General features: G+C 39.1%; 2 protein-coding genes across 2 annotated transcripts in view; one reads left to right on the top strand and one right to left on the bottom strand.

The window, feature by feature from the left end:
* Positions 1-281: 281 nt before the first annotated feature.
* LOC115758955 (serine protease inhibitor 42Dd-like) lies at positions 282-1,593 on the top strand. Its single transcript, XM_030699756.1, has 2 exons — positions 282-1,335; positions 1,396-1,593. Exons 1-2 carry the CDS (start codon positions 297-299, stop codon positions 1,500-1,502), a joined length of 1,146 nt encoding a protein of 381 aa, XP_030555616.1. The 5' UTR covers positions 282-296; the 3' UTR covers positions 1,503-1,593.
* A 21,092-nt stretch (positions 1,594-22,685) lies between these two features.
* LOC115758998 (roundabout homolog 2) overlaps positions 22,686-26,407 on the bottom strand; it is a 46,059-nt gene continuing 42,337 nt past the window's right edge. The window contains exon 12 of the mRNA XM_030699799.1: positions 22,686-25,261. Within this exon, the coding sequence (XP_030555659.1) occupies positions 24,181-25,261 (1,081 nt within the window). The 3' untranslated portion in view covers positions 22,686-24,180. The remainder of the gene's footprint in view (positions 25,262-26,407) is intronic.

Below are 26,407 nucleotides of genomic sequence, written 5' to 3' on the forward strand. Positions count from 1 at the left end.
TGTAAGTTGACAAGCTTAATTCTTTCAACTTTTAATATTCTTTGAACTAATAGTGACAGATATCACTGAAAGATATCATCATTTAGAATAAGAACTGTTGCATACAAAAGGTAATTACCCTTCAGTAATTATAGCACGATTATAGGGTATATAGTTCTATTGCTCGTCATGTTTATTTGCTACAGTTAAACGGCAATTCAAATTTGATTCGTTTCAGTTTTTTCACAAATCAAATGAATCTCTAACTTAAACTTTAAAAGAACCAAACCAGATGCTGTCATAACAGTTTATACAACATGGTCAAGTTATATTATACTCTATCAATTGTTGTGCTCCCCGCCCTTGTTGCCATCGGATCGGTCTATGCGAAGCAGATAATACCATCGATCATTGCGAAGGTACTGCGTCAGAGCAAAGATGACAATGTGCTCGTGTCGCCCTACCTGGTGCTAGACGGTCTGATTCAGTTGTATTATGGTGCACAAGGTAATACAAAGGACAAGCTGCTGGAACTGTTTGAGGTCACGGATGCGGTAGCTTTTGAGCTAATCATGAATAACTCATATTCGATTCAAACTTCGCTTGACGGCGTTAAGCTCTATGTGGGAAATCGGCTCTTTGTATCAGAGGATGTTAGCATTATGCCAGAGTATCAGGAAAAACTGGGTAGAATTCACAAGTCGCCAGTTGAAAGTGTGAACTTTGCAGACTCCGCGGCGACTGTTTCCAAAATCAATGATTGGGCTGCCGCAACAACTAAAAGCAAAATAACTAAATTGGTTGAGAAAACCGAACCCAACTCAAAGATATTGTTTATGAGCGCAATTTACTTTACCGGATTGTGGAGACTCGATTTTGATAGCGCACACACTAAGCGTTCACCCTTCTATGTACCTCTGGCAGATGGAGGTGAGCGAACTGTTGACGTGGATATGATGAGTCGGGAGGGCTATTTTCCATATAAATATGTGGAGCAACTGGATGCTGACGCTATCAAAATAAAATATTCGTTACCAAGTACAATGAATATGATTATTATTGTGCCAAGAACGACTAATGGCATTCATAAGGTCGTCGATATGTTTGACACACTGGAGACAACGCAATTTGAGCCGGATGCATATATCAAACGTCTTAGGCTCACCTTACCAAAATTTAGATTAGAATCTAATATAAAGCTAAAAGAAGTCTTACGCGCTCTAGGCATAAATTATTCGCTAAACGCAAATTTAAAGGATACGGGTGATTTAAACAAACCCTTGGAAATCACTGAGTTCCTTCAAAAAGCAGTCGTTGAGGTTAATGAAAAGGGTGCATCGCCCTCAGATTACCGTGGTGAGTATCTGGAATATATTATTAAGTATTTAGTTTATAATACATTTCCAAATATTTCAGAAAAATCCGACAGTTGCCCTCAGATTAAAGCGGATCATCCATTTCTATTTGTGATCAGGGACAAACAAAAAGTTTATCTCGCAGGCCGCGTAATTAGTCCGGAATAAAGTGTTCACTTTTGCCAAACAAAATGTACACATTTCGGAGATATGCTGGGTATTCAAAAAAAATAATAAAAACTTTATTCATGACTCAAAATATGTGAGGCATTTATGTAAAATCTGGTTCGAGCAAAAGCATTTAGCCAACCAATATCCGAGCGCAGCTTGTTTCAATTTATGCCCACATCGCGTTTATTGCGAATTCCCCAGCCAAGAGAAATTTCAAATATTTTTTTAATGAAGCTAACCCTCATGCACACTCGCCTGTCTGTGTGCATCACAAATCTCGCTGGGATTTGAGCACAAAATGAATACAAAATCGAAAAACATTTACCAAGGCTTATCGCAGCGACGACAGGCGAACGCTGCGTATGCGCAATGTCAAACGGCAGCGCTCAAAGTAGCTTATTTAAATTATCAACACGTTTGCTCCTGACGTGCCACAAGGCGACAGCACGGGAATGGAGGCAGCCTGCCCTGGTCCATATGTTTGGTCCATTAAGATAAGCGTCAATCGAACGCAAGCAAAACAAAGCCACACACAAATTGTAAATCCGGCAAATGTGTGAAATTTTTGTTGTAGGCACGTTTTAAAATTACCATCAATAATGTAGAAAGCCGAGCACAACAGTTCGCCCCACCCAGCGGGGGTGGTTCGGTGTCAGTGACACTCGGGCGTTCCTTTGACTTTCGACTAATCCGGCAGCAACAGCAGCAGCAGCAGGACTCAGTTCTCATTGCCAGTTTGATGGCTTGATAGAAATCTGGCGCGCAGCTATCCAGTCTCCAATATTCCTCCCCCCCAACTCTGGTAAACATCAACTGGGCCTGGAGCGTGCCTGGTCTACAATGGGGGTGGCTGACTGTCTGAGTTTCTTGACATTTTATTGTGTCGGGCTCGTTTCGTATTTATTGAAAATCGTTTTAGTGCATTTTAAATGGCATTTTAACTATATCCGACAACTTGTTATTAAGCCCAAAGTCTTAAATCCAGGCTTAAACAACAATTGATTAAGAATTTATAGTATTGATAATCGAAAGCGTCATAGAAAATATTCAGATTTATTAGTTGTACTGTTACATTTTATGTTACATTTTATATAATGTTACATTTTATATAATAAATAAAAACAGTTTTAAGAATCAATAAGAATTGATTGACCGCAAAAGTGATATGCAAAAAAGGAAAAGATGATCTCTAAATATTAAACTTAGACTTTTTATGCAATATTATAGAGTAGCGATCGTTACACATATATACAGAATATATATGTATATAGAATATATATAGGTTTACTTCATTAAAAATCTTAAGTAATTGATTTGCAAGAATATTTGGTATTCGCTGCTGCTGCGGTTGCATGCAAGCCTCAGTGCGGCTTTAACACGACTGCTGCCACACCTGCCACATACTCTTTGCTGCCCAAAGCGGATTTCGGGGCATTTTGCGCTTTAATCCGTGCAACTGTAGTCAAAGCATACTTCCAGACCGGGCCCCAGTCGAGCCCCCGTGCGCACTAGGAAATTCACTCTGAGTGTCTAGTTTTATTCAGGCAGCGCAGGTAAATGGAGTGGCTAGCGCATTCCGAGGCTGGCAATTCAATAAAAATGCCGGCGTTGCGTTGTGTTTTCTATGCGCGTTGGCAAATTTGTTGTTGGTCGCCATCGACGCGGCCGCCGACTTTTGCATTAATCACTTTTGCAAGCTTTCCGCTAGGACAAACAACAACAACAACAAGAACAGCAGTGCCAGAAAAATGTTAGGGAAATGGAAAACGAGAAAAATTGGAAAAGCAAAACCCAGCGCAAAGGCATAACAAATGGTGAGAGTGCAAAACCCCGACGAGACCCTTTAATCCTCTGTGCAAATGAGCGGGGGCTGAGTTCCAAATTTATGGGCTACACGTTTCGCTTTTGAATTGGGCTCTACAGCCAGGCCCTACTTCTTTTTTATATTTTTTCATTCAGGGAATTTGTTGATTTTCGAAAATTGGTGCGGCTATGTAAAATATGGATGCGAAATTCAGCATGGCAAATGTCAAAGATTGCATAGATAAAGCGCGCATGGGTCAGTCAATGAAAGGGACCAGATTTTAGGTAGCATATTGCCGAATTCCTTGGGAACCAGACAAGCTGATGCAAATGAGAAGAAATATTTAAAAAAATATATTCAATTATATTTGAAATGCATGAGTTGGTCTATGAAAGTGACAAATGTCTGAAAACTATATATTTATCTATCTATCCATCATATCTATCTACCTATCATATATATATATAGTTTTGACTGGCCTTTAAAGTTCGTTTTATACGCATAAAAGGAGACATCTTCGACCACAATGTCATATCTGTTTCTTATGGGGAAAACTTGTTTATTTATCAAGATATAGGTATTCACTATTCTCCCTACATATTTGCCAAATCTTATCAACAACTGTCTAAGTCATATAGTATAGCTGCAGTAGCATCAATCGATCGAATAGTTATTTTATTGCCAGAGCAAACTATTCTGTTTTCAAAGATATTGCCACATATTTACAAGGGTATTAAATCTTCGGCGTATCGAAGATATCTTTGCACCTCGTTTTTGTTTTATATTGAGCAGCAGACCTCTCCTTATTAGACGTATTAAATGTTTTTGCATTGGATACTTTGGGAATATTATGTGAAATTTTCCAAGCGGTTCAAAAAAACAAGAAAAGCTTGTTTAAAGTAGTTTATTTAAATAAATATAAGGAAAAGCCAATATATTTTACAACGTACATTTAAGAAAGTCACTTTAAAACTTGAACCGATTCCACAATATTCAACTGAAATGAAAAGTTGTTCACGTAAATTGAAGGTTATCCATTATTGAATTTTCAACTTTTCACAGCTGCCGCTGGCCAAGTGCTCAGCGGGAAATTCAACGAATACAAATTGAATATTCATTCAGTCATTCATTTTCATACATTTTCATTCGCATTCAGTTGCCCAGCCGCGGGCGTTGCTAAATTACCAAATTAAAGTTAAATTTGTTGTAAAATGTGCAAAAGTTGGTTGCGGCGCGGCGTGGAATAAGGGCGAAAATTTCGTTTGCTAATGTTGATAATGGACAAGTTTTGTCTTGTGATTTCAATTTTTATGATTTATAAGTGAGCGCAAACTTTTCGCAGACACTGTTGTTCCCATTGTACGCTCTTCGCAGGGTGTTAATAGAGTTTTCAAATTGTGCTTAAATATTTAATGCGCTTCAATTTTCACCATTTTGCTGGCGCTTGCAACAAGGTTTTTTTTCATATTCAATTTGCAGCGCTTTTATGAGATATTACGAGACACAGGCCAAACATATTTTGTGGCATGTAAATGCAAGAGCCGAACTCGAAGCGCAAACAAATAGACCGAATGCAATTGTAATATAATTTCGAATGCTTTTTATATGGAAAAAGCCACAAACAGAGTTATGTTGATATAAATAGGTTTTTGCATACCTACGCTAGATGATTGTATGAGTGCACTCACACACACACAAACACACACAGACTCATAGAGTCTCGTGCATATGCTTATTTATGAACTGTTTCATGGACTGCAATAAAACATATATTTCCCTTGACGCTCAACTCCACTTTTGGTAGCTCATTGTGGCAAATGGGTTCCAGAGAAACAGCGAGAGAGAGAGTGAGAGACTGAGAGAGAGAGAGAGATGAGGAGGGAGAGCGAGAGACAATGTATGACCGCAGTAGGTTACTGCCACATTGCCACAGTGCCACACTGCAGCTTATTGCTGCAGCCTTCAGCGCATCCTTATGCGACTCATGCGGTTTGCATTTGAATGCCATTTGGGGGACTCAGATAAAACTCCGGCAATGCCAACGAGCTTAAGGAAGCCACAAAAGCGAATGCAATGTGGAAAGAGCTTGGTCATTTGGTAATGATCGGCAAAATAAAATGCAGCTCATGTGGCACACCATAAGGAATTATATTAGAGTTCACTTTAAGTATTTTATATTTGCTGTGTACTTAAAATTCAAAATTGGCACCATTTTGCTTAGGATATAACATTTTGATGTTGATTTTTTTTTAACATTCATCAATGTTGTGAAAATGCTAAACCAGTAGAAAATTTCTTTCACTTTTCTTGGACTATGTAATCGGTTTATTTTCTTGTTTAAACTGTCATCTAAAGTGTATTCAACTGTACAACTTCCAATTTATGTTCTTCGATCAATCTTCACTTTTTTGCATATTTTACTTATTTATTTTTGAATAACATTTCATATTTTTATGCAAATGATTGGGCTAGGCCGTCGCATACTCGATTACCTTTATGCATTTACATGGGAAATGAAATTAATTCATAAATAACAAGCGCCAAGATACATTTCCACAGCATTTAATGTGCTGAGCCGTGCAGAACTCGAAAACAGGCAAAACATATGAGCATTATGTAAATTAGATGAACGCCAAAATCAACTCTCGAGGCTTTTCAATGTAATTTTGCCATGCCACAAGAGCTGAGCAAAAAGAAGAGAATCAAATGGCGCAAAATGAGTGGGGAGCTGGGGCTGGAGCTGGAAGTGGAAGTGGTGTGGGAGCTCGAGACATGGCCGCAATTTGGCTTAAGCGTGGAGGCAGGCAAAAAGGATTCGCACATTCACATGGCCCTGTTTACGGTTACAGTCGCAGACGAGCGTTGGGAAAGCGAAAAACCCGCAAATGAAATGAAACGAAATGTTTGCATAAACGATTTAATCGAATTCCAATGCAAATTCAGTTAAATTTCATTTCCGGCCCAGGACTTTGCAGAAGATGCGACGACGACGACGACGACGCCGGCGAGAACGATGAGAATGAGTCTGAGACAGAGGCCGAGGCTGAACCACAGACTCATGGCGGCAGGCCCCATTGCTTCCCGGCAACGGAAATTAGCATAACACTCGCGGTAATACAATAAAAAGAAAAGGATACATCTACAGTGCTACAGTTACAGGAATAGCTTTAGCCACAGCTAAAGATACAGATACAGATACTTTTGCTAGGGCGCCAGAGGCAGGCGAGTGTAAAGTTCATTTCCAAATGGCTGATATACGAAATTGAAATAGGAAACACTTTTTTCCTTCAAGGAAACTCACAGCAGCTGACTTAAGGCATGTATTCTATTTTTTGTTTACCCTCGCTGTGTATATAATATAATTTGAACAGGATATATATTACACAAAAGGGGTGTGGATGAGGCTGACATATTTTACTGCCATGAGCCATATATTGCTGTTTTTTAACAACAAGAGTTGAGGTTGAAATTGTGGCCTTGAGCTGAAAAAGATTTATTTATGTTATAGTTTAATACATATTTTTAGAATTTGTAAAAGTATTTGAGGCTCATTTTAAGAAGTTTTCCGAATATTTGGGTTGGGGCAATGTTTAAGGTTTTTAAAACGAGAAAAACTAAATTTTCAAAATATTTACAAAGCTCGTATCTTGTAATTTGTTAATATTTATATATGCTTGATACATTTTACATTTATTATTTATTTATATTGTTTTTAGCATATAAAAAATAATCATAATAGTAAAATCTTTATCTTTGGCACCTTTTTTACTGCAGAATTTCATGAGTGTATGCAAATTTTTTTCTATCTAAAACCCGTTTTAATATTCCTCGCACTTCAGCCCTTGTTCTTTTGCCTAATAGCGCGAGCAACTCAATTAATGAGCCAAGTTTTTTTCCGGCTTCTTTACATTCTTTTTTTACCAGTCTTGCTTTATAGATTGGTCAAGCTTTGCTGTCTTACAGAAAGTTTAATGAAATCTTGACACGGAACGCGCGAGCGGAATGTGAGTTTTTCTTACCAATTGTCGCGTCATGAATTTTATTTCGCTCTTTACAAGTTGTACAAAAAAAAAAACAATGGAAAAAAAAACTAAGTAAACGTATTTCAAGTTTTTGTGCCGCTTTACAAGTTGTTGGCCATAAGCCAGCCAAGTCGCCTTATAAGGTCTGTGTGGAAAACTTTCCGGGCGAAATCCGTAAGCCAGCAGGCAAAACTTTATGTTGTCCGCCCCAAAACAACTGCATATTCAAAGCACTTACCAACACTGGCGCCGCAGAATGTGCCGTTGCCCATCTGCTAACTCTAACTCCAGCTCCGATGGACTGCTCCGGGCTGTCTGGACGGACTGTCCCCGGGCGCGCATTTCCGTTACATGCCAAACACTTTTGGCCTTTGTCCCGAGACCGCAAAAGTCAGCGCCTGGCGCATACAAATTAATCACTTGGTCAAAAGGTTGGAGTGTCAGCGGCGCCAAAAGGCAAAGTTAATGGCTTCGGTTTCGGGTTCGAATCGCAGCGCTTACCTTTCTCTCTCTCCCACTCTCTCAATCTCTCTACCTATCTCTCTCTCTGTCTCATCTCTTTCTCTCTTCGTCTCGCAGCTTTATCATATTTTGTCCATGCCGCTCACGTACGCGACGTTTTTATGATATACCAATTTTGACATAATCCACGTGGATTACGAACACGAGCAACTGGAGTCACACACTCGCAGTTGTTCAAATTGGCCAAAATAGGGAAATGCTTCACGGCAAACGGAATAGAGAGAGAGAGGAAGAGGAGGGTTGGGCGTTGGCGGGGCCAGACAGATGCGTCGAGTTGAGGCTCAAACATGTTTGATTAGGAAGTCTTAATATGATATACAAACTGTTTGTGGGGGGTTCACTTTGATAACACTATCCCAAGTGATTTGTTTCCATTGTCTACAATAAGAACTCAATTTTTGATAGTTTATATTAGTTAAAAAATTTATTTATTAGCCGAAAAAGAATTGCTAACAGAAATTTGCATCAATTTAAAATTAATAAATTATAATATAAGATATATAATATATTATATGTAATATAGTTCAGATTATTTTGAGTTATGTATAAACATTATTAACTGTTATATTATATTCGTGATATACGTTGGAATAAATCTAGTTTTATGCATTAAACTGAACCAATTGATGAAATAAGTAATTCATGTACTCCTCTTTTATTGCCATTAAACTTTATCATAAACAATATTGAAAGCTCAAAACTCAAAAACTTTTATCATACAAATATAAATAACAATTTAGGCATTTTTTACATTTTACTCACATTAAGTATATTGAAAAAGTTATATCCATATTTTATACCTCTTTCTTATTATAATGCACAAAAAATGAACAAGTTGAATCTATTTGGTTTGATTTGAATAATATGTCAACATTCATATAAGTAATCTATTAGAATTGTCATTTCGAAATACTTTCCCTTCAGCGGATCAGTAAAAGCGGAAAGCTACCACAATTTTCCAGACGGGTTTTTGATAATTCATTCTCAATTGTAGCTAACTCAACACTCGCATTTACAACAGTGTGCCAAAATCTAAAAATATAAAGGGGATTTTTAAAATATTTTCTGTAACCTTCGCAGAATCAGACCACTGGGAATACCAGTATAAATACCCAGCAAAGTACTTTTCGCTGTCCATTTTTGCCAAATTTTCGCGTAAATTGCATCGATTTATTTATAAAAAGGCCATAACCACTGTCGTTACTGTGTCTGCATGGCCAATGGGTGGGCGTCTCCTGCGGTTCAATCTATGTGTATTTACCTCGTAGTTCTAGTTCAATAAACTTTTATGCTAAAACCTTGCCATTCATTATGGACCCGGGCCGGGGCCCGGGCCAAGGCGAGAGGAACAGCAAATGCGGCTACAAACAAGGCATAAATATGCCGAGGCATGCTTCCCAGATAACTAAGTACAGCAGTTGGGGGGTGGCATGCGATGGGCGGAGGGGAAAGTTGTGGGGTACTACTGGGCACACATTGAAACCGAGATTGTCAACAAAGGCAGAAGCGAAAGTGATACCGGGATTTTCCACATGACGACGGCTACGACCGCATCATCATCGCCGTCGCTGATGATGATGATGATGATGAGGAAGGGGCCTTAGACGGGCCGATGCCGATGCTGAAATATGCATTATAGTTATGGTAATGGCCCGCTCAACTACCCAAGCCGCACAGATCCAGCCATGGCATCAGCTCCAGCTACAGCTCCAGCCACAGCCGATGCCAGTCCAGGCGACGACGGCGATGCCGACAGCAATGCTGATGTCAAAATGATGACAGGCATATTTACGCTCGTTTCGGTTTCAATGCTCTATATCTTGGATTATATTAGCTATGCGATGTGATTGGTAACGAGCTGCAAAAAATAGCAACCTTAAGTGAAAATATTTAAAACATTTTGAATGCAAAATAATTTTAGGCGCTTATATCTAACTAAAGAAGCACAAATGGTTGTTTAATATATATTAAAATATTTATAAAATTAAAGAAGTAATTTGAGGTAAATTCTAGAACTGAAGTTAATGAAAAGTTTATAAAAGTTTGATTTACGAAGTAAGAAGTAAGATTATTATTATTATTATTATTATTATTATTATATAATGCTAGTTTCGAAGACATGTCCTTTTTTTACATTTGTTAAAAATATTTTTTTGATTTATTTGTATAAAGCTTAGATTATATCTATATGTATATATATATATATCTATATATCGATTTAAAGCTGGGTAAGAAATATAGTCTGCTTTAATGATCTTCGGAAATAGTTGTCAGTTTATTAACTCTTCTTCACAGATTATATAGATCTATATAGCCACACATATTTTGTTAAAAATAATGTTGCATAAAACTCAATTTCTCTCTCTAAAAAAAATCGTCCAGGTGAGTGTATTCAAGGTGCGTCAATTAAACAGCGTCGTGTCTTGCATTATATGTTGATGTTGTATTTTTTTTTCTGGCTTTGCGCGTCGTCTTTGGTTTTATGGCTTTTCTTTTCATTTTCCATGCCGCTTTGCGCAAATTTTCAGTGGCTTGCCAGATGGGCGCTGGGTGTCTGTTAGGCGCGGGGGCGGGTGTGTTGGGCGTTTTTTGGGCGCAAGTGTGGGGCGTGTGCTGACAGGCCGTGCAAGGTTAAAGTGACAAGTGCGACGGCAATGGCGCCTTGCATAATGCCAAGGTAGCAGCTTAGCATATGACGTGGCAAGAGGATGAGTGGACAGGGTGGGGCTGGCAGCGAGGGTGGTTCGATGGCTTTCATGGGCAACATATTTGCGTCGCGACACAACAAAATTACGTGCAGCCAGCCGGGGGTGACGGCAGCAAAGGGGCCGAGCCGGGTGCTGGGTGCTGGTAAGTATCTGCAAGTTGTAGCATAAAAACTTTTGCAGTCTGTGCCCCAAAGTAACTTTGTTTGTTGTTGTCGTTGTTGTTGTAGTTGTTGTTGTTAGTTCGCAGTTTGAATGCGGCTTTTGCTTTTGTTTTTATGCCGCACTAAAAACATTGAAATGCGATACTATTGTTGCAACAATTGTTGTTCTTGTTGTTGTCGTTGTCGTTTGCAGCACATTACCAACACCTCTGGTTGTTTGTTCCTGTTGTCGTTGTTGTTGTCGCTGCTGTTGTTGCTGTGTGTCTCGCACAATATGTGGCCATGTTTGCCGGCTGCCAGCATGAAATCTATGGATTTACCAGCACTTAAACTTTGTCATATGCCACGCACACACACACACACACACAAACACACTCTGCCAATGCTGATGATGATGTTCGCTTTGCTGATGATCATTTTGTCGACATTGGTTGCATTGGATGAGACATAACGGATAGACGACAACTGTCCGATGGTGCATTAACCTTTGCCATTTTGTTGGCATTTCATTCTTCTGAGTGCAATTGCCAGCTAAACTTGTGGACACTCGCAAATGCCGTGAATGGGCAAGGGTGTAGAGCTTCGGTTCGGTTGTGATTGCACAACTGATTGCAACTGGTTATTAGATATGCGGGATAGTTCCTGCTGCAGACTTGATTTCAACTTAGTTTGGAAAAAGAAACAGAACTGATTAAAATTTGAAAAGATTATAAAATTCGAGAATTGTAAAACATGTTACCTGAGAAACTTTAGCCAACTATATTATCTATAAAATATATATTTAAATTTATCCCAATATACTTGCTCACTTTTTGATTTATTATTTTTTGTAGCTTATTTGCTTTTGCAGCTTTTTACAGCTTTACATTAATATAAAAGATCCACTGCTCTGTTTAATATTTATAAATATTTCATTTCACATAATTTTGTTCGACATTTTCATTTAAATGTATTTTTTATGAACACAAAAACTTGCATTTATTTGCAGCTTTTTTTATGGCGTTTGCCTTTTTTTTGTATTCTCTTGCATAATTAAAAAATTAATAGAATTAATTAAACGTCAGCTTAAGCAGCCTATCATGCAGCATTAATAAATTAAGAACAAATAAAAAAGAAAGCAAAAACAACACAATTAAAAAAATTGTAAATAAATAAACCAAATATGCGCCGCAACAATGATTATAAAAAAGCCAGTATGCAGCTATAAACAACCAACTAATTAAACATGCAACAAGAGGCACATGCCACAAAAATAACAACAGCAGAGGGTATTATAATTTTGTCGTGAAATGTGTAACGCATAGAAGGAGACATCTCCGACCCAATAAAATATATATATTCTTGATCAGCATCAACAGCCGAGTCTTTATAGCCATGTCTGTCTGTCCGTCCGTCCGTCTGTCTGTTTTTATACGAACTTGTTCCTCAGTTTAAAAGGCATCTTTATGAAACTTTGCAGAAGAATCTCTTTCTGTTGCACGCAGCACATATGTCAAAACCAGCTTGATCGGACCACAATATGAAAAAACATTTTGTTTTTCAAGATATCTTGACCAAACTCTGCAATTATTAGTTTTACTTACTCCTTATATACATGCAAAATCCTATTAAAATTGGAACACTATATCATATAGCTGCCATAGGAACGAACGGTCGAAAATTAAGTTGTACATCAATTAAGTTGTAACTACTTCTACTTTTTGAACGACGACTTTTTTAATGAATTTAATCATTATTTATTTCAGGTAAATACAGTCACAACTTGACAAAAGGGAGCACAGCAGGAATAAAGCTGGAAAAGACCAGACCAAGCTTACTTGGGCAACGCCGGATAATACCTGCTAAGCATAGATACATAAAATAAAAATTAAATATTCAAAAGCTGTAAAACATTTATTTTTTCAAATAACTATATAAATAATAACTAAGCAATGAAAATACGATGTTATGAAACAAAATAAATATTGAAAAATAAATAAATTCTGATGTTTTTATTGTGAGGAGTTTTTTGGGCAGTTAAGGTGAGTAATTCGAAAGAGTCGACAAAGCTTCGCCGTTGATCTGCGCGAAATTATGTCATTTTGGAGCGACATATCTCCGCGCGGAGATTTTCGTTTTTAGAGCGGCGGATTTATGTCGTTTTCAAACGTTATAGCGAGATTATGTCGTTTTGGAGCGACATAACTCCAAGCGGAGATTTTCCTTTTTAGAGCGGCGGAGCTATGACGTTTGAAAACGACATAACTCCGCCGTTGATCATGGCGTTATGTCGTTTTGGAGCGACATATCTCCAAGCAGAGATTTTCGTTTTTATATCATGGCGATGATCATGGCGTTATGTCGTTTTGGAGCGACATATCTCCAAGCGGAGATTTTCCTTTTTAGAGCGGTGGAGCTATGATGTTTGAAAACGACATAACTCCGCCGTTGATCATGGCGTTATGTCGTTTTGGAGCGACATATCTCCCCGCGGAGATACGATATAATTCCGCCGATGTCCACACCTCGCAATAATGTCGCTTTAAAACGATATAACTTCGCCGTTACTAAAACGACATACTTCCGCATATGCATGTGCGCATTAGTCCTACGTTCGCAGTTTTGTTTTCATTTTAAACTGATAAATCTGGTGATTCCAAATCGCGTAGTTGAGCCCTCTCAACTTCAGCGTTATCGCTTGTTCTTAATTCTGATGCAACCGTTTAATTTAACCAGAGTAAAAACAAAGACATTTCAAAATTATTTTTTATTCAATTTTATTTAATCCTTTTTTTATAAGCTGCTTGCCATAACCTAGTATTGGTGTTACATTTTTCGACTTCTTATTTACAGCTCGGATACTTAGGTTTAGTTTTTCATTTAAAGAATCATTGTTCGATTAATTCGTATGTCTTAAATTTGAAGCATTCGAGGAAGATTTCAATTCAGGCGAAATTCCGGAAATATTTGATTCATCATCCCAGTCAAACAGGTCCTGCCTTGAAAATCGTTTATTTAGCAAGACAAAAAGCCCCGCATATCTTATTCTCCCATGTCAAAAAGAATAAAGGCGTCCATGATCTTCTGAGAGCGGTCCTGATAACAAAAGAGAAAGTTTAAATTTATAATTTTTATTAAATTTTCAGCAAACTTACCAATACCATCGTTATGTTCCCCAAATTCGAATGGAGCCAACAAGCACAGCGATTCACGTTGGGATGCAGGTTTTTCCTAATTGATTAGACAAAAAAATGAAATGCAGTTAATTAAAATACAATTTTTATTATACATTTTTGTCAAAGCAAAAATCAGGTAAGGCTGCAACCTTAATTTTGTTTAAGTAGATTAAGGGCGCAAGATAAGCATATAATTTCTTTTCTAGTGAAGCTTTTTGATTAGAAATTTGATTTAAAATTTTTAAAGTTCCAGCCTTAACGCAGAGAAAAGCCCAACTTTGTTGCATAGTGTTGCTAGTTTAAGTAAGTATATATTCATATGCAAAGGGTTTTTGATCAAAAACCTTTTTTGTTTGTCAAAATATCTTGCCCAAACTCGGCATTTACTATTTACCCTATGCTTCTTAGATACGGGCAAGGCATTATGAAAAGGTTGGGTCTGCAAGGGTATTAGATCTTCGGCCTGCCGAAAATAGCCTTTCTTTTACGTTCCAATTAAAATTTCGCACAGTTAGAGTATTTAAAATTCCATTGTTTCAATTAACTTTTTGAGCACGCTTTTTGCCATTAAACGCACATTTTTTTCAGCACTTTGTCAAATTAAATTGTCAATTATTGACCAACAAACCAGCAGCAGCAACAACAACAACAACAATTGTGTTAGCAAGCGAAAGTCTCTGCTGCAGGGCTAAATTCACAAAACCACAGGCGAGGCTGAGACTCATGGGCCTGGTGGTTGTTTGGCTGTTTGTGGCAACAACAACAACAACGACAAAAAGAAGTGCAACCACAGTTTAACCAACGCCCCGACGCATTTGTCATTCTCTTGGCCGTGGCACAAGCAAGTCCTGGCAGCCACTGCAGCGTATCCTGCGCTGCTGCAGCGGCCGTTTGCCAATATTCAAATAGCAAAAAGTCAGACATATTCTCATTAACATAAAACATAAATATTTACTTTTGGCTTTTGCACACACACCCCATACACACACACACACACACACACACTCGACATTTCTATTTGTTTTTGGTCAGTAGCTACTCATGTGTATCCTGCGCATATGGCCTCGTCCTTCGCTCGCGCCCACACACATATTCCATATTTCCTTTGCATTTTTACACCATTACCGCTACGTGTTTGTCTACGGCTGTCGGGTAAGGGGTGCGGGGTAGGGGTGCCGTGGGGCCTTGATTGTGTATGTGTGTGTGTGTGTGTGTGTGTTTAGTATTTCCATAAATGCAAATCAGTTTGTTTATTCGCAGCGCGCTTCTTCGCTCATATTTCTTGCAAATAGTTCAAGTTATCAGGCAAAAAGCCATCCGACGAATATTTGTTGCATATTTTGTGGCTGCATTTTCGCCTCCGGGCATACTCGCGGGCGTGGCAGACGGGAACAACATGCAAGTAAATTGCCTTGGAAGAAACGTGAAGGCTACATATTTCATGAAACTATCTTGGATTTCAAGCTTTCGCAAAGATTCTTAACGATTGCAAGCCACGCTAGAAACGCAAGACTTAAAGTATCTGAACGTTCTACAGACTGAAACTACTTATTTTGATTGTCGTGTTGTTAATTCTAAAGATTAACTTTTCCATACGAGTCTAAGGACTATATATTTTGCCACAATCGGACATTATTTACTCGAAATTTTCTCTATGTCGTTTGTAGAGCGGCAGAGTTATGTCGCTTTCAAACGCCTTAGTTATTGGGGTATTTAATTTTTTTAATATTTCTGTTAAATAACGTCTGATTTTGCAATGATATACCTCTCGGAATTCGTACGGTTGCCTATTAACGATTGGTAATCAATTGAATCAAATATCGGGGCTTACATCAGAGTTTTCGACTAAAATCCAATTCGGGAATGATATCCATCTCTTTGCAAATTTGTTTGGAATACTTTGGTCAAATAATGTCCGATATTTGAACTATCTACCATTTTCTACTGGTACAGAGCTTTGTCGTTTGGAGATAAAAAGGGGGTGATTGAATTAGATTGCTTAAAGGTAAAATAATTAGAATCTCAATGAAGAAAAATATGTGTTGAATATTTTATATCAATTAATATAAAACAAATGAATTGTTATCTATGAATACAAATCAAATTCAAATCTGAAAAACTGTCACTGCCCAAACGAGGACACTTGTTCCAGGACCCTGGGGTTGTAATTGCTATGCGCTGTCAACAGTTCCCAGCTAAATGCCAAACGTATACTTATCGCTCGTACTGTGCATTGTAACGCCCCAAGCATTTGCATTCAATTCAGTTTCTAGCCGGGGCACACGGTCAGCTCTGGAATCCGTGGCACTGTATCATTATAAGCAATGTCTTTATATCAATGCGAATGCAAGCCGCACAATGACTAGCATAATAAGAGGAAGAGCAGGCCGCAGACCATCATTAAATCAAAAACCAAACAAAATATAATAGACCCAACTGAAAAGCGACCCCCTGCAAAGAGCACAGGGTGACTACAGGGTGGCCAATGACCAGTGCAGACTTTACCCAACAGCAACAACAACAACAACAACAACAAAAACAAGGAGTAAGTGCAACAACGCCCAAGTCATTAGAATGCCGTTTTTGGGAAAATTGTATGCAGAAAACTTGGCAGAAAGCAAAAACCGAAACAGAAACAGAAACCAAAAGCAAAACGAATTTCATTAAATTAGACGTAACGGAAACAAAGTCGTTAAAACTTGGCCCCCAACCAAAACGGGACTTTAACCAGCCGAGTGGCAGGACGAATGCGACTGCAGCAGCAGCAGCAGCAAAGGACACTAACGACGCCAGCAAAGGAGCATTTGCTGGATATGCGTAGAGCAAATGCCGTTGCCCACTCGACGCTGGTCAGGGACAGACAATTCAGGCAAACGGGCAACGTCATTTTAATAAAAACTCCCCAAAGGCGAAAATCCCCACACGAAAGCAGGCACACACACACACACACAAGCACAGACAGACAGTTAAACAATTTTCATGGTATACCTTTTCCATATGTATTAGAAGAGACGATTTTAGAAGGCGCCCCTCGCAAACGCATTGTCTGCTAATAGAGACTTGACTGAAGTGTATGCGCCTCTCCCTCTCCCTCTCACACGCACACGCACGCTCATGCTCTCTCACTCTCACTCGCTCATTTCATGCAATGGCAAATTGCCATTTTTAGTTGGTGCCATTCGATGTAACCGAAACTGGCGACCATTGCCAGGCTACAAATTAGTATAATAAAACGTTTCATAAAATGCGCCACACACACTCACACCCACACTCACACACACACACTTGTGCTTAGCACTTGGAGCAGAGAGAGAGAGCGAACTTGGCCGCAGACAACAATTGAGCTGGGGTTTCGTCGCACTCTTAACATTTCATTTTGAGCTTTAGTTGCCGTTTAAGCTTCGCTTTCTTTACATTTAATAATTGTGTTTTTGGTCTGCGTTACGCTGTGCGAGTATTCATTACGTAACGGACGCGAGCAAGTTCAAGCGCTAGACTATAAAATCCTCCCGCTCCCCTGCTGGAAATTATATTATCCCCACGGCGAGCAGGCGTCAATGTGCTCAACTTCTTTGAAATTGTTGCCATATTTTGCAATTAGAAGGACGACGCGGCTGACACATTGAAGAAATTACAACGCCTAGAGGCGAGACGCCAAAGACAGAACGACAACTACAAAAGCGACAAAGCGACAAAAACGGCCAGGCAGACGCCACGCTCAAAATGTATTTTATGGCCTGTTTAAGTGTCTCAGGAAGCAGCGTCCGCCGACAGCAGCAGCCATAGTCCGCGCCTTACACTTATACTTTGACTGCCGCTCTCGCTCTCTCTCATACTTATTTAACGGCACTCCCGCCATGTTTCGTCTCTTTGTCTGTCTGTGGCCAGCGCTGTAAATAGGCTGTTAAGTTTTATGTTACGCTTAAATTACTGTAACTAAACGAAATGCGCTCATTTTTCGAGTGCCAGCGAGTAAATAAAATTTAATATGTATTAATGGCAAATGATACTATTTTTTTCTTTTTCATGCTACTAATTTTGCAGCACATGTTGGCTATTTGATCTTTTCAATAATCCATGTTAATTTTAAGTTTTAACATTTAAGAGCTTAAGGCAAAGCAGGCGCGCTTGCGCCACCCCACGGAAAAAGTTCATTTATTTTAATGCATTTTACTAATTACTCACGGAAACAAGCAAAAGCCACTGAGGCTCCCCCACAGCGCAAATTAAACTTTTTGACTAACACGAAGTTTTAGTCGGTCCATTTAAAGCGAAGGCCACATTTCACTTGCTAGCACAACTTTTTGGGCATTTAATTAGTGTGTTTGTATGCGTGTGTGTGTGTATGTGTGTGAGCGAGACAGGTGTAGAGGAAAGGGTATGTGCATGAGTCTGTCTGCCTGTGCTTTCAACAACCCTTGGGCTTTGAGCTTTGGTCAATTTCAATTTGTTTTAAAACGTGAACAAAAAGGGAAAATCAAAAATGATGCTCGAAATTAAAATGTTTGCGCTCGCATAAAAATTGCTTCACTAGATTTTCATGGGTTTTATTCCGTTTTGTCGCTCTTCTGGAATTCCTCACACATTATTGGCATTTCGATTATTGTTTCGGGCTTTTGGAAAGTTTCAATTAAATTGCTTATAGAACGACGCTATTTTTATTGCAGCAATTCAGCTAAAACAATTTTAATTCTTTTGCCTCTTGTTTGGAATGGAGTTTGGCAGAAAAATTTGGGACTTAAGGGCGGGTCTTTTCCAATTAAAGCAAATAAAACATTAAGTCGTTAGATAAAAAAATTAAAGACCATCAAAAAGGAGAGATCGAAAAGATCAGTTGTGGAAAGTAGCTCGCCGTTGGGTATATATTTTCGTATGTTTTTCACCTGGGATTACAATCGTAGGGTATTACGATTTTGTTACAAATGTATTGCATCGCTGACTCTATCGAGATAAAATTGTATATTGTATATTAATATGAACCTACGAAACATACACGTTCCTTTCTCATCTGAAATCATTTCATTTTGCTAATCCTCTTTGTTTGGTGTCCTTAAACGTTTTAAGGCTGTCATAAAATGTTTTATTGAAAAATAAAGAGTCAACGCATGTTTCATGCCTCAATTTCTCATACATACACACACAATATAATTTTGTTTAGCCTAAAAGTACATTTTTAGTATCTTGCTTCATAATTGGACTATGTAATATCGTACGATAAGGCTAGTTACTTACGACACAATCAATTTTGGGTTCACTTCGCTCCATTTGGTGGCCGCCGAGGTTGTTGTGTCAGCTTTAATCAATTTGTTGCAAGGAGTTAAGCCTGCCGCATCGAATTATAATGACATTTGACTATGCACATAGTAGTATATAAATATATAGATATTTAGATATATACATATATCGTACTTGTACACTCGCTGCGATGGCTAATCTCATCAAATTGCGTTGTTGTTATCAACAGGCAACGCCTTGCACAGGCCACAGGCATCCTGCCACAAGCAGCTGGATGTCCAGGACTCGGACCAAAACTGCCCATTTTTATGGTCACTCAAATGCGCATAAAACCTAGTATGTGTGCGTGCGAGTGTGTGTGTGTGTGTGCGAGTTTGTCGTTGTCTGGTTTCAGCTCATATTTACGAGTCTTTCGTTTTTTCTAGATGCTTGTCCTGGCTCTGACGATGCCAAGCTGCTGATTAAACTTTATGGCAACTTGCTGAATCAGTGCTTTCCGGCAACATGCCCCGGCCAGCATATCCACCATTTCCATGTGCCCTAAACCCATGCCATTTCCCCTTCCCTAAGTCATGCTCTGTCACACGCACACACACACACACACACACATGACTGCCTAAATACAATAAAATAAAAAATTCCATTTTTATGCAACAAATTTGCCGACTAATTTATGTGTGACTCGGCGAATGTGCAGGAATATCCCTAATCAGAATACACTCATTTGGGGCCAACCAGTTCCGGGATACCCATCTGCGTTTTGCTGTGTTTATATATATTTTTATTAAATTATTTACAAAATGCATTTAAATTTTATTTGCCACATGTGCTGCCAGTGTTTCGCCAAATGTGAAATTGTCCCCATGTTTCCATTGTCCGGCGTGTCCGGCCCGCCAGTTGAGGGGCAACAGCTGGGGCTAAACAAATTGAGAATTGATTCTTTATAGACCATTAGTTTTGATTATACAATAGTGTTTGGCTGAACGATATTAGGCAGCCAGCCGTAGAGCTGGGGGGAAGGCATACTACGACCAAGACCAAGGTCTTGGGCTTAGGGTACGGGCTCAGCTCCTGGCCAGACGATGTCGGCCAGGACATTCAATTGAACGCTTCAACGCCTATCGACAATTTTGTGCCAAAAATTATGACCGCTGCCGGCACTGCTATTATATCCACCATATATGTTCGTTCCGAATGCTATGTAGTTCTATCACCCTCTCCCTCTCTCGCTCTCTCTCACCAAGCCTTTCTCTGTCTCTCTCTCTCTCTTTCTAGTTACCATGCACTGTGTCCATGTACATGATAAATTCGGGTTTATTTATCGGCCTGCTCAGTTGCTAGCGGACTAGAGCTTCGCCTATTTCAAGCTGGGCGGAAGGGGAGTGGCGTATGTGTGTCTATGTGTGTGTGCGTGTGTGTGCCTGTTGTAGTTAATGGCGTGGGTTGTTCAGATACATTAGGCAGTAGCCAGAGATTGGGCGCTGTTGCAGCTGCTGCTGGCGTCGGCTTAAAGTTTTCATTGCAAATGGAAAATATATTAAAAAGTGCAAAAATACTTATCGATTTTACTTGAAAGCTATAAAAGCTTTGACAACTAAAAACTAACCAGAAGATTGACTTTGTTCAGCGCAATAAGTATATAAATTATTAAATATGTGACTTATCTTTAAGTTCTTTGGAGCTAAAACTTTCTTAGACTGGCTTGGCTGTGCAGCTTTTTCAAGAACCTAACGTTTCTATCATCAGCAGCAACCGAGTCTGAGTTTTAAAAAGCTTAAGTTTGCTGAGAATTACGAGCGATTGTCAAAAAGGATTACATCACATACGCAAGAATTATTATATTGTGCATTTGAATAAGAACTTCTAAGCTAAGATATAATCGTATAGGAAGCTTATTAAAGATTGTTATTGCAACATATTTGTGGAAACTTTTATATAAAAGAAGTAATTTAAATAAAATGTTTGCATTTCGGTATTTCGATTTCATAACTTGGTTAATGTAAATGTGTTGAATATTTACCACAGTCAACACACACTATAACGTATCTCTCTATTATAGACATTTGTTTTTCCGACTCTATAAAACTCTTTTCGCACAATTTGTTTAATATTCTGTTCTCTGATTTCTGTAAAAACAAACGCTTTTCGCAGTCGTACTCCATTATATATGAGCACCACAGTATACATTCCCTATAACAACCGGGCTAAAAGTAGTTCCTACTATCTAGTATTTCGATAAGAAATAACCATAATTTTGGGTCGCAAATTTGGTTTTTACACCTCAGCTCAATCAGTTATCGAGTCCTCTCGTGTGCTTTATAGTGAAGGGCTACTGTAGTTTACTGATTTTGATTGGTTTTCGCTGTACGCTTTAATAATCCATGCAAACAGTGTATTACATATGTATATATGCACTCATATCTGGACCTAAAATTGGCAATATTAAGCAAAAATTGTTGCAATATTATTGCGCTTCATTTGGTCGAATTGATTTTCATTTGTTTGCGCAATTCCAATGCACACTCAAATAGCATCCGCTGGCAGGACGAAAGGACATTCACAGGGGCAAAACAAAAGAGAAAAGCGAATAAAAAAAATATAGACAGAACAACAGACATAAATTGTCAATAACAATTTGTAAAATTGTTTTACAACCAAATGCGAAAACAAACACGCGGAGAGAAATAGAGATAGCTATAAATTGAGTGCGACAGAGAGAGAGGGAGAGAGAGAGACGGGTTTTCATTTGATTATCCTGAATTTCCAATTGCCATGTTTACAGTTGCAACAGCGAGAAAAGTAGAGAGGGTAGGGGGACACAGGTTGCAGGACTATAAACAATATCTCATTTCAGTTTAATGATGCAGCGCCCGAAAGTGGGCGGGGTTTGGGGGTAGGGCACAAAGCGCATAATTAAGTTGGATCAGAAGTGTTGGGAAATTGTACTCTATTTTTCTAGCTGTGCGGGGAGTGGGTGGGGAGATCTCTGGCATAGTTCGGTGTTGGTTTACCTGGTTGGTAGCCGGTGCCGCGTCGGAATTTCAAATGACAAAATCCATGGTATTGTCCAGCAGCGTGTAGGCGCAGCTGTGGCGCCTCCAAACGGTGGCAGCTGCACGTGGGCGAAAGGTATTCAAAATATTTAAGTCTAAATAAAATGCGTTTATATGTATTTTAGTTAGTATTAACTTTGTTAGTAGTTATTTAGTATTTATTTGTAGCTTTACTTTTCACGTACGTTTTTTCCGCATAATTTATCAATTTAATTTTCATTGATGGCTTAAAACTCGTCATATTTTTTTACCTTTTTGACAGCGTTTTCCACATATATATATATTTTTAAATACATATATCTGTATATTTTAGCTGCATTCTATTTTCAGTTTAGCTACAGCAACTAAAGCTAGTTCGTCAGTTAATTACAATTAAATGCTTTAATTACACAATTTTAATGTAGATATTATATATATATTTATATATATATATAATTTTGCTTTTGTTGTTGTTTTTGTTTTTCGGTTTGGGGATTATTAATTATTTATGATATTTTACATTTAACAGCCTTATTATTAGCATTTATTTCGCTTATCCGGGGGATTATTACACATTGCACCGTTAGCTAATGAATCTTTAATTATTGTTTAAGTGCTGCTGGATTTTAAGTACAATTCTAAATGTTTGTTTATTAGGTGAGTTGTTATTTAATGTTTCGTTAGGGTTTGCTATTCTCATTGTTTTTCTTTATTTTTGGCTCAAAGACTTCAGATTTCGTACTAAAAATTACATTTATCTTTACTTAATAAAACTACTTCGGTGCTATTTGGTTTGTGTGTGGGTTTTGTTTATATAGTTTATATCTATATTATTTACTTGCTTAGCTTTTTGGTCGAAATGCCATATTCCATATGCTTTATAAGGTTGAAATCTATTTACAAGCCATTATGTATAATCGAGCATAATCGAGTTTTTATACACACACACACACACACACACACACCTTTCGTTGTTGTTGGCTTTCTGGGGGTGGAGTGGGGTGGGTTTTTAGTATAGAACTTGCATTACGGGTGAAAGTCTAGTCTAGATATTGGCCGGGTGTTAAGAGGGCAGCGGCTTACCTAGGGTGCAGTGAGGGACTTACTATAGAGTTTTTGCTAACAGTCACAGAGAGTTCTCTGCAGGACTGTAAACACGCTGCAAAAATTTTCAATTTATATTTATCTAGTCTGCAAATATGTTAAGTTAAGTTATCTATCCGCTTGACGACAGTTTCTATGACATACGGTTCGGTTAAAGTTTAAACACATAAGTATCAACTTTCTGTTAAAATTTGGCATAACAAAATACTTAGAAAACTTAACATGAAACATGCAACTTATTGTTCTGTTAACTTACATGTCTTGATAAAACTATACATCAAGTGACTGTAAGCAACAGAGTGTTAATGTTGCCCTGTGAAAGTACGTGTTTCTGTTCGGGAGAGCTTTAACATTTCTCTGCTAATGTCACACTGTATCCAGCACGGAACGTTAACAATGCATAATAAATGCGTTAGCATCACCTTAACAGAATGTAAAACCTTCACACAATTTTGAAGCTAAATGTTTGCTAACTGATTCGTTTTGCGATATGTTTAGGGATAAGCGTCTTGCTCTATGAGAACTTATCTACTTAGAACTTAGTTGTTTTTAAGCTTATCAACATGTTCAAATCAACAAACTAATTTTTAAGTCAGAGCGAGTCTTAGCTGTTAAGTCAAAGTGATTTAAAGTTTTCTCCCTGTATGATCTTAGCTAATGCCTCTGCTTTTCAGCAGATCTCCCACCTGCCTCCTCTCACTAACCCTTTTTAAGCATAGCCAACCTTTCATTTGGGTAGTTTCCCTGCCCTCTTCAGGTCAACTCCTCGTACCCAGCACTAATGCAGTTCACAACTTTCATTTTTGCACTTAAGTCTACTGAGCATAAACACAACTCTAGGGGCGTGTAGGGGGAAGGGGTGTTTGTTGCTAGACCCTCTCCCCTGCAACCCCTTTATATATATGGTATGTATATCATTGCTAGCAATCGGTCTAGACATTGGCGCTGGCACCAAAACTACTCAGGAATTTGCTATCAGCTGCAAGGCTGCTCGAACTATGGGCGGGATTAACGCTACCAGCTACCAGGAGGGGCATCTTGTTGTCACCTGATCCGGCATGGAATTGTTGTTGTTGCTGCTGCTGCTTGAAGTTCTGATACGCATCAGAGCTGACGGCGGACCAGGTGCCATCCTTGGCCTTAACATACAAATGCTGTTTGCTGGGCTGCTTGCTGCCAAAATGATAATCGCCCGCCGCAATCGAGGCACTGGAAGCCCAATCGTTTAGCAGCTGATTTGTCGAATTGCACAGCGCCTCGAAGTCCGCATCGTGGCTCTCGCCGCCAACCGCTGGCGGCCCGCCAGTTAGAAAGTCCAAATTGCCATTGGCCGACGAGCCATTGCTCTGGTGACGCGAGACGACGCCGCTGGATTTGCCCAATATGTTGGTCTCGCTCTTGAAGAGCGTCTTCGGCTGTCGCTGCCGGCGCAGGGTGCCAGCTCCGCCACCGCTGGCCATTTGGGCGGCCAGCGTGGTGTTCGCATAGGCGCCGAGGCCCTGCTTCAGCGCGTTGCTGGCGAGGAGCAGCTGCTGCTGTTGATTGAAGGGATTCGTGCGCTCCAGCTTTGTCTCGTTCTTGTTGCTGTTTAGATTCTGGATATGCTCCATTTTGTTCTCCGTTATGTTGATCTTTTTCAGCTTGGCCGGCGAGCCGCTCAGTATGGCCGTCGAGGCAGTCGATATGGTCATCGGATTTGGCTCCAGGCAGCCGTAATGGGCGCTCGCTGGCGCCGAGTACATCCCAGTCGATTGATAATCATTGTTGCAGCCATTGTTGTTGTTTCCAGCTGCTGTTGCAGCTGCTCCTGCTCCTCCGGCTGGCTTTGTGCCATATCGATTCTGATAGAGCTTCACATTGGCAACCACATTTGTTGTGGCATAGGCGCCGCAGCTATCATATAATGATGATGAGCCCGCCTGCACGCCGGAAGTTTGTGCAGCATTGTTGTGGGGGCTTTTGAATGTTGAACATGCAACTTCCGCATAGTCCGGCATATTCAGCGGCGAGAGTCTGCAAATAGACCAAGAGATTGGGTCTAGTTATAGGGGTGGGTTTTGTTTATTAACTCGTAGGTTAAAAAGCGTATGTCTGGACACAAATGCATTACTCATAAATCAATCGTAGGAAATTGCTTTTGTTACTCCCAAACACACACACTCGCACACGCACAGCCCACTAATGGTGCCGAGTTTGAACCTCGGCCGGAAATTTGTTTGCTGCAGCTCATTAAAAATTTGTGTATAGCATGATGTAGAACGTAGAGTTTTATCCGTGGCCGCAGCGGAATTGGGCATTGAAATTGCTGCGGATTGCCAATGAATTTGCACATTAGCTGGGCGTGTCATGCATTCAAACTTTCTAATTAGTGGGCGAACAACAGCCCCTAAAAAAAAAAAAAAAAAAAAAAAAAAAAATAAAAACACAAAAAAAAAGTACTCAAATCGCTGGCGAAACTTTTTGCTAAGTGCCCTCCGCTGCCCCCGCGCCTCATGCTGTTTGGTTGCAAAAATTTGTATGCAAAAACTTTTTTATTGCTGAAATTTTTCGTGCGCTAATTAGCTAATGAGATAATGCTTATCTATTGCACTTTGCCAATGAATTTTTACCCAATTTCTGACTGGCCAAAAAATTACTGAAACAGAAATTTTCCTTTGAAAAAGCGTGCGAGATAATTCGTATGTTCTCTGTATGCAGGCAGCTAACTGCATAAATGCATTTAGTAAAGTTAGGAGCTTCGTTAAGCATAAATTACAGTGCCAGATATTTTCACATGGGGCAAGGATAGTTGTGTTAAAAGTCGAACAGGTCTTAATGGAAGTGTGGCGAGCTGGGAATGAGTTTATTATGCATTGCTTTTGCACAGAGCTCCTACTTCTGCATGAGAATAAATAAATGATTTTGTGAGTTTATAAGTTCATATAATAGTTGCAATTTAATAGAAGAAAATAAAAATATCTGCACTGTAAGCTTAATATTGTTAACATTAAAATATGGCAACGCGCAGTCTCTTTAAGTCAACAGGTGGCAGGTCGGGCAGGTGATATGGTATGTGCTTTGTAAGTTTGGGCTAAAGTTCAGGTTAAAAATTAACATGAGCATAAACGAGATTAAAATTCGAGCTGCAAAATATGAACTGCTTTAACTTAAATTGTGTTT

The sequence above is a fragment of the Drosophila novamexicana genome, unplaced genomic scaffold (assembly GCF_003285875.2).
Source record: "Drosophila novamexicana strain 15010-1031.04,08,12 unplaced genomic scaffold, DnovRS2.1 tig00000193-arrow-pilon, whole genome shotgun sequence".
Taxonomy (NCBI): Eukaryota; Metazoa; Arthropoda; class Insecta; order Diptera; family Drosophilidae; genus Drosophila; species Drosophila novamexicana.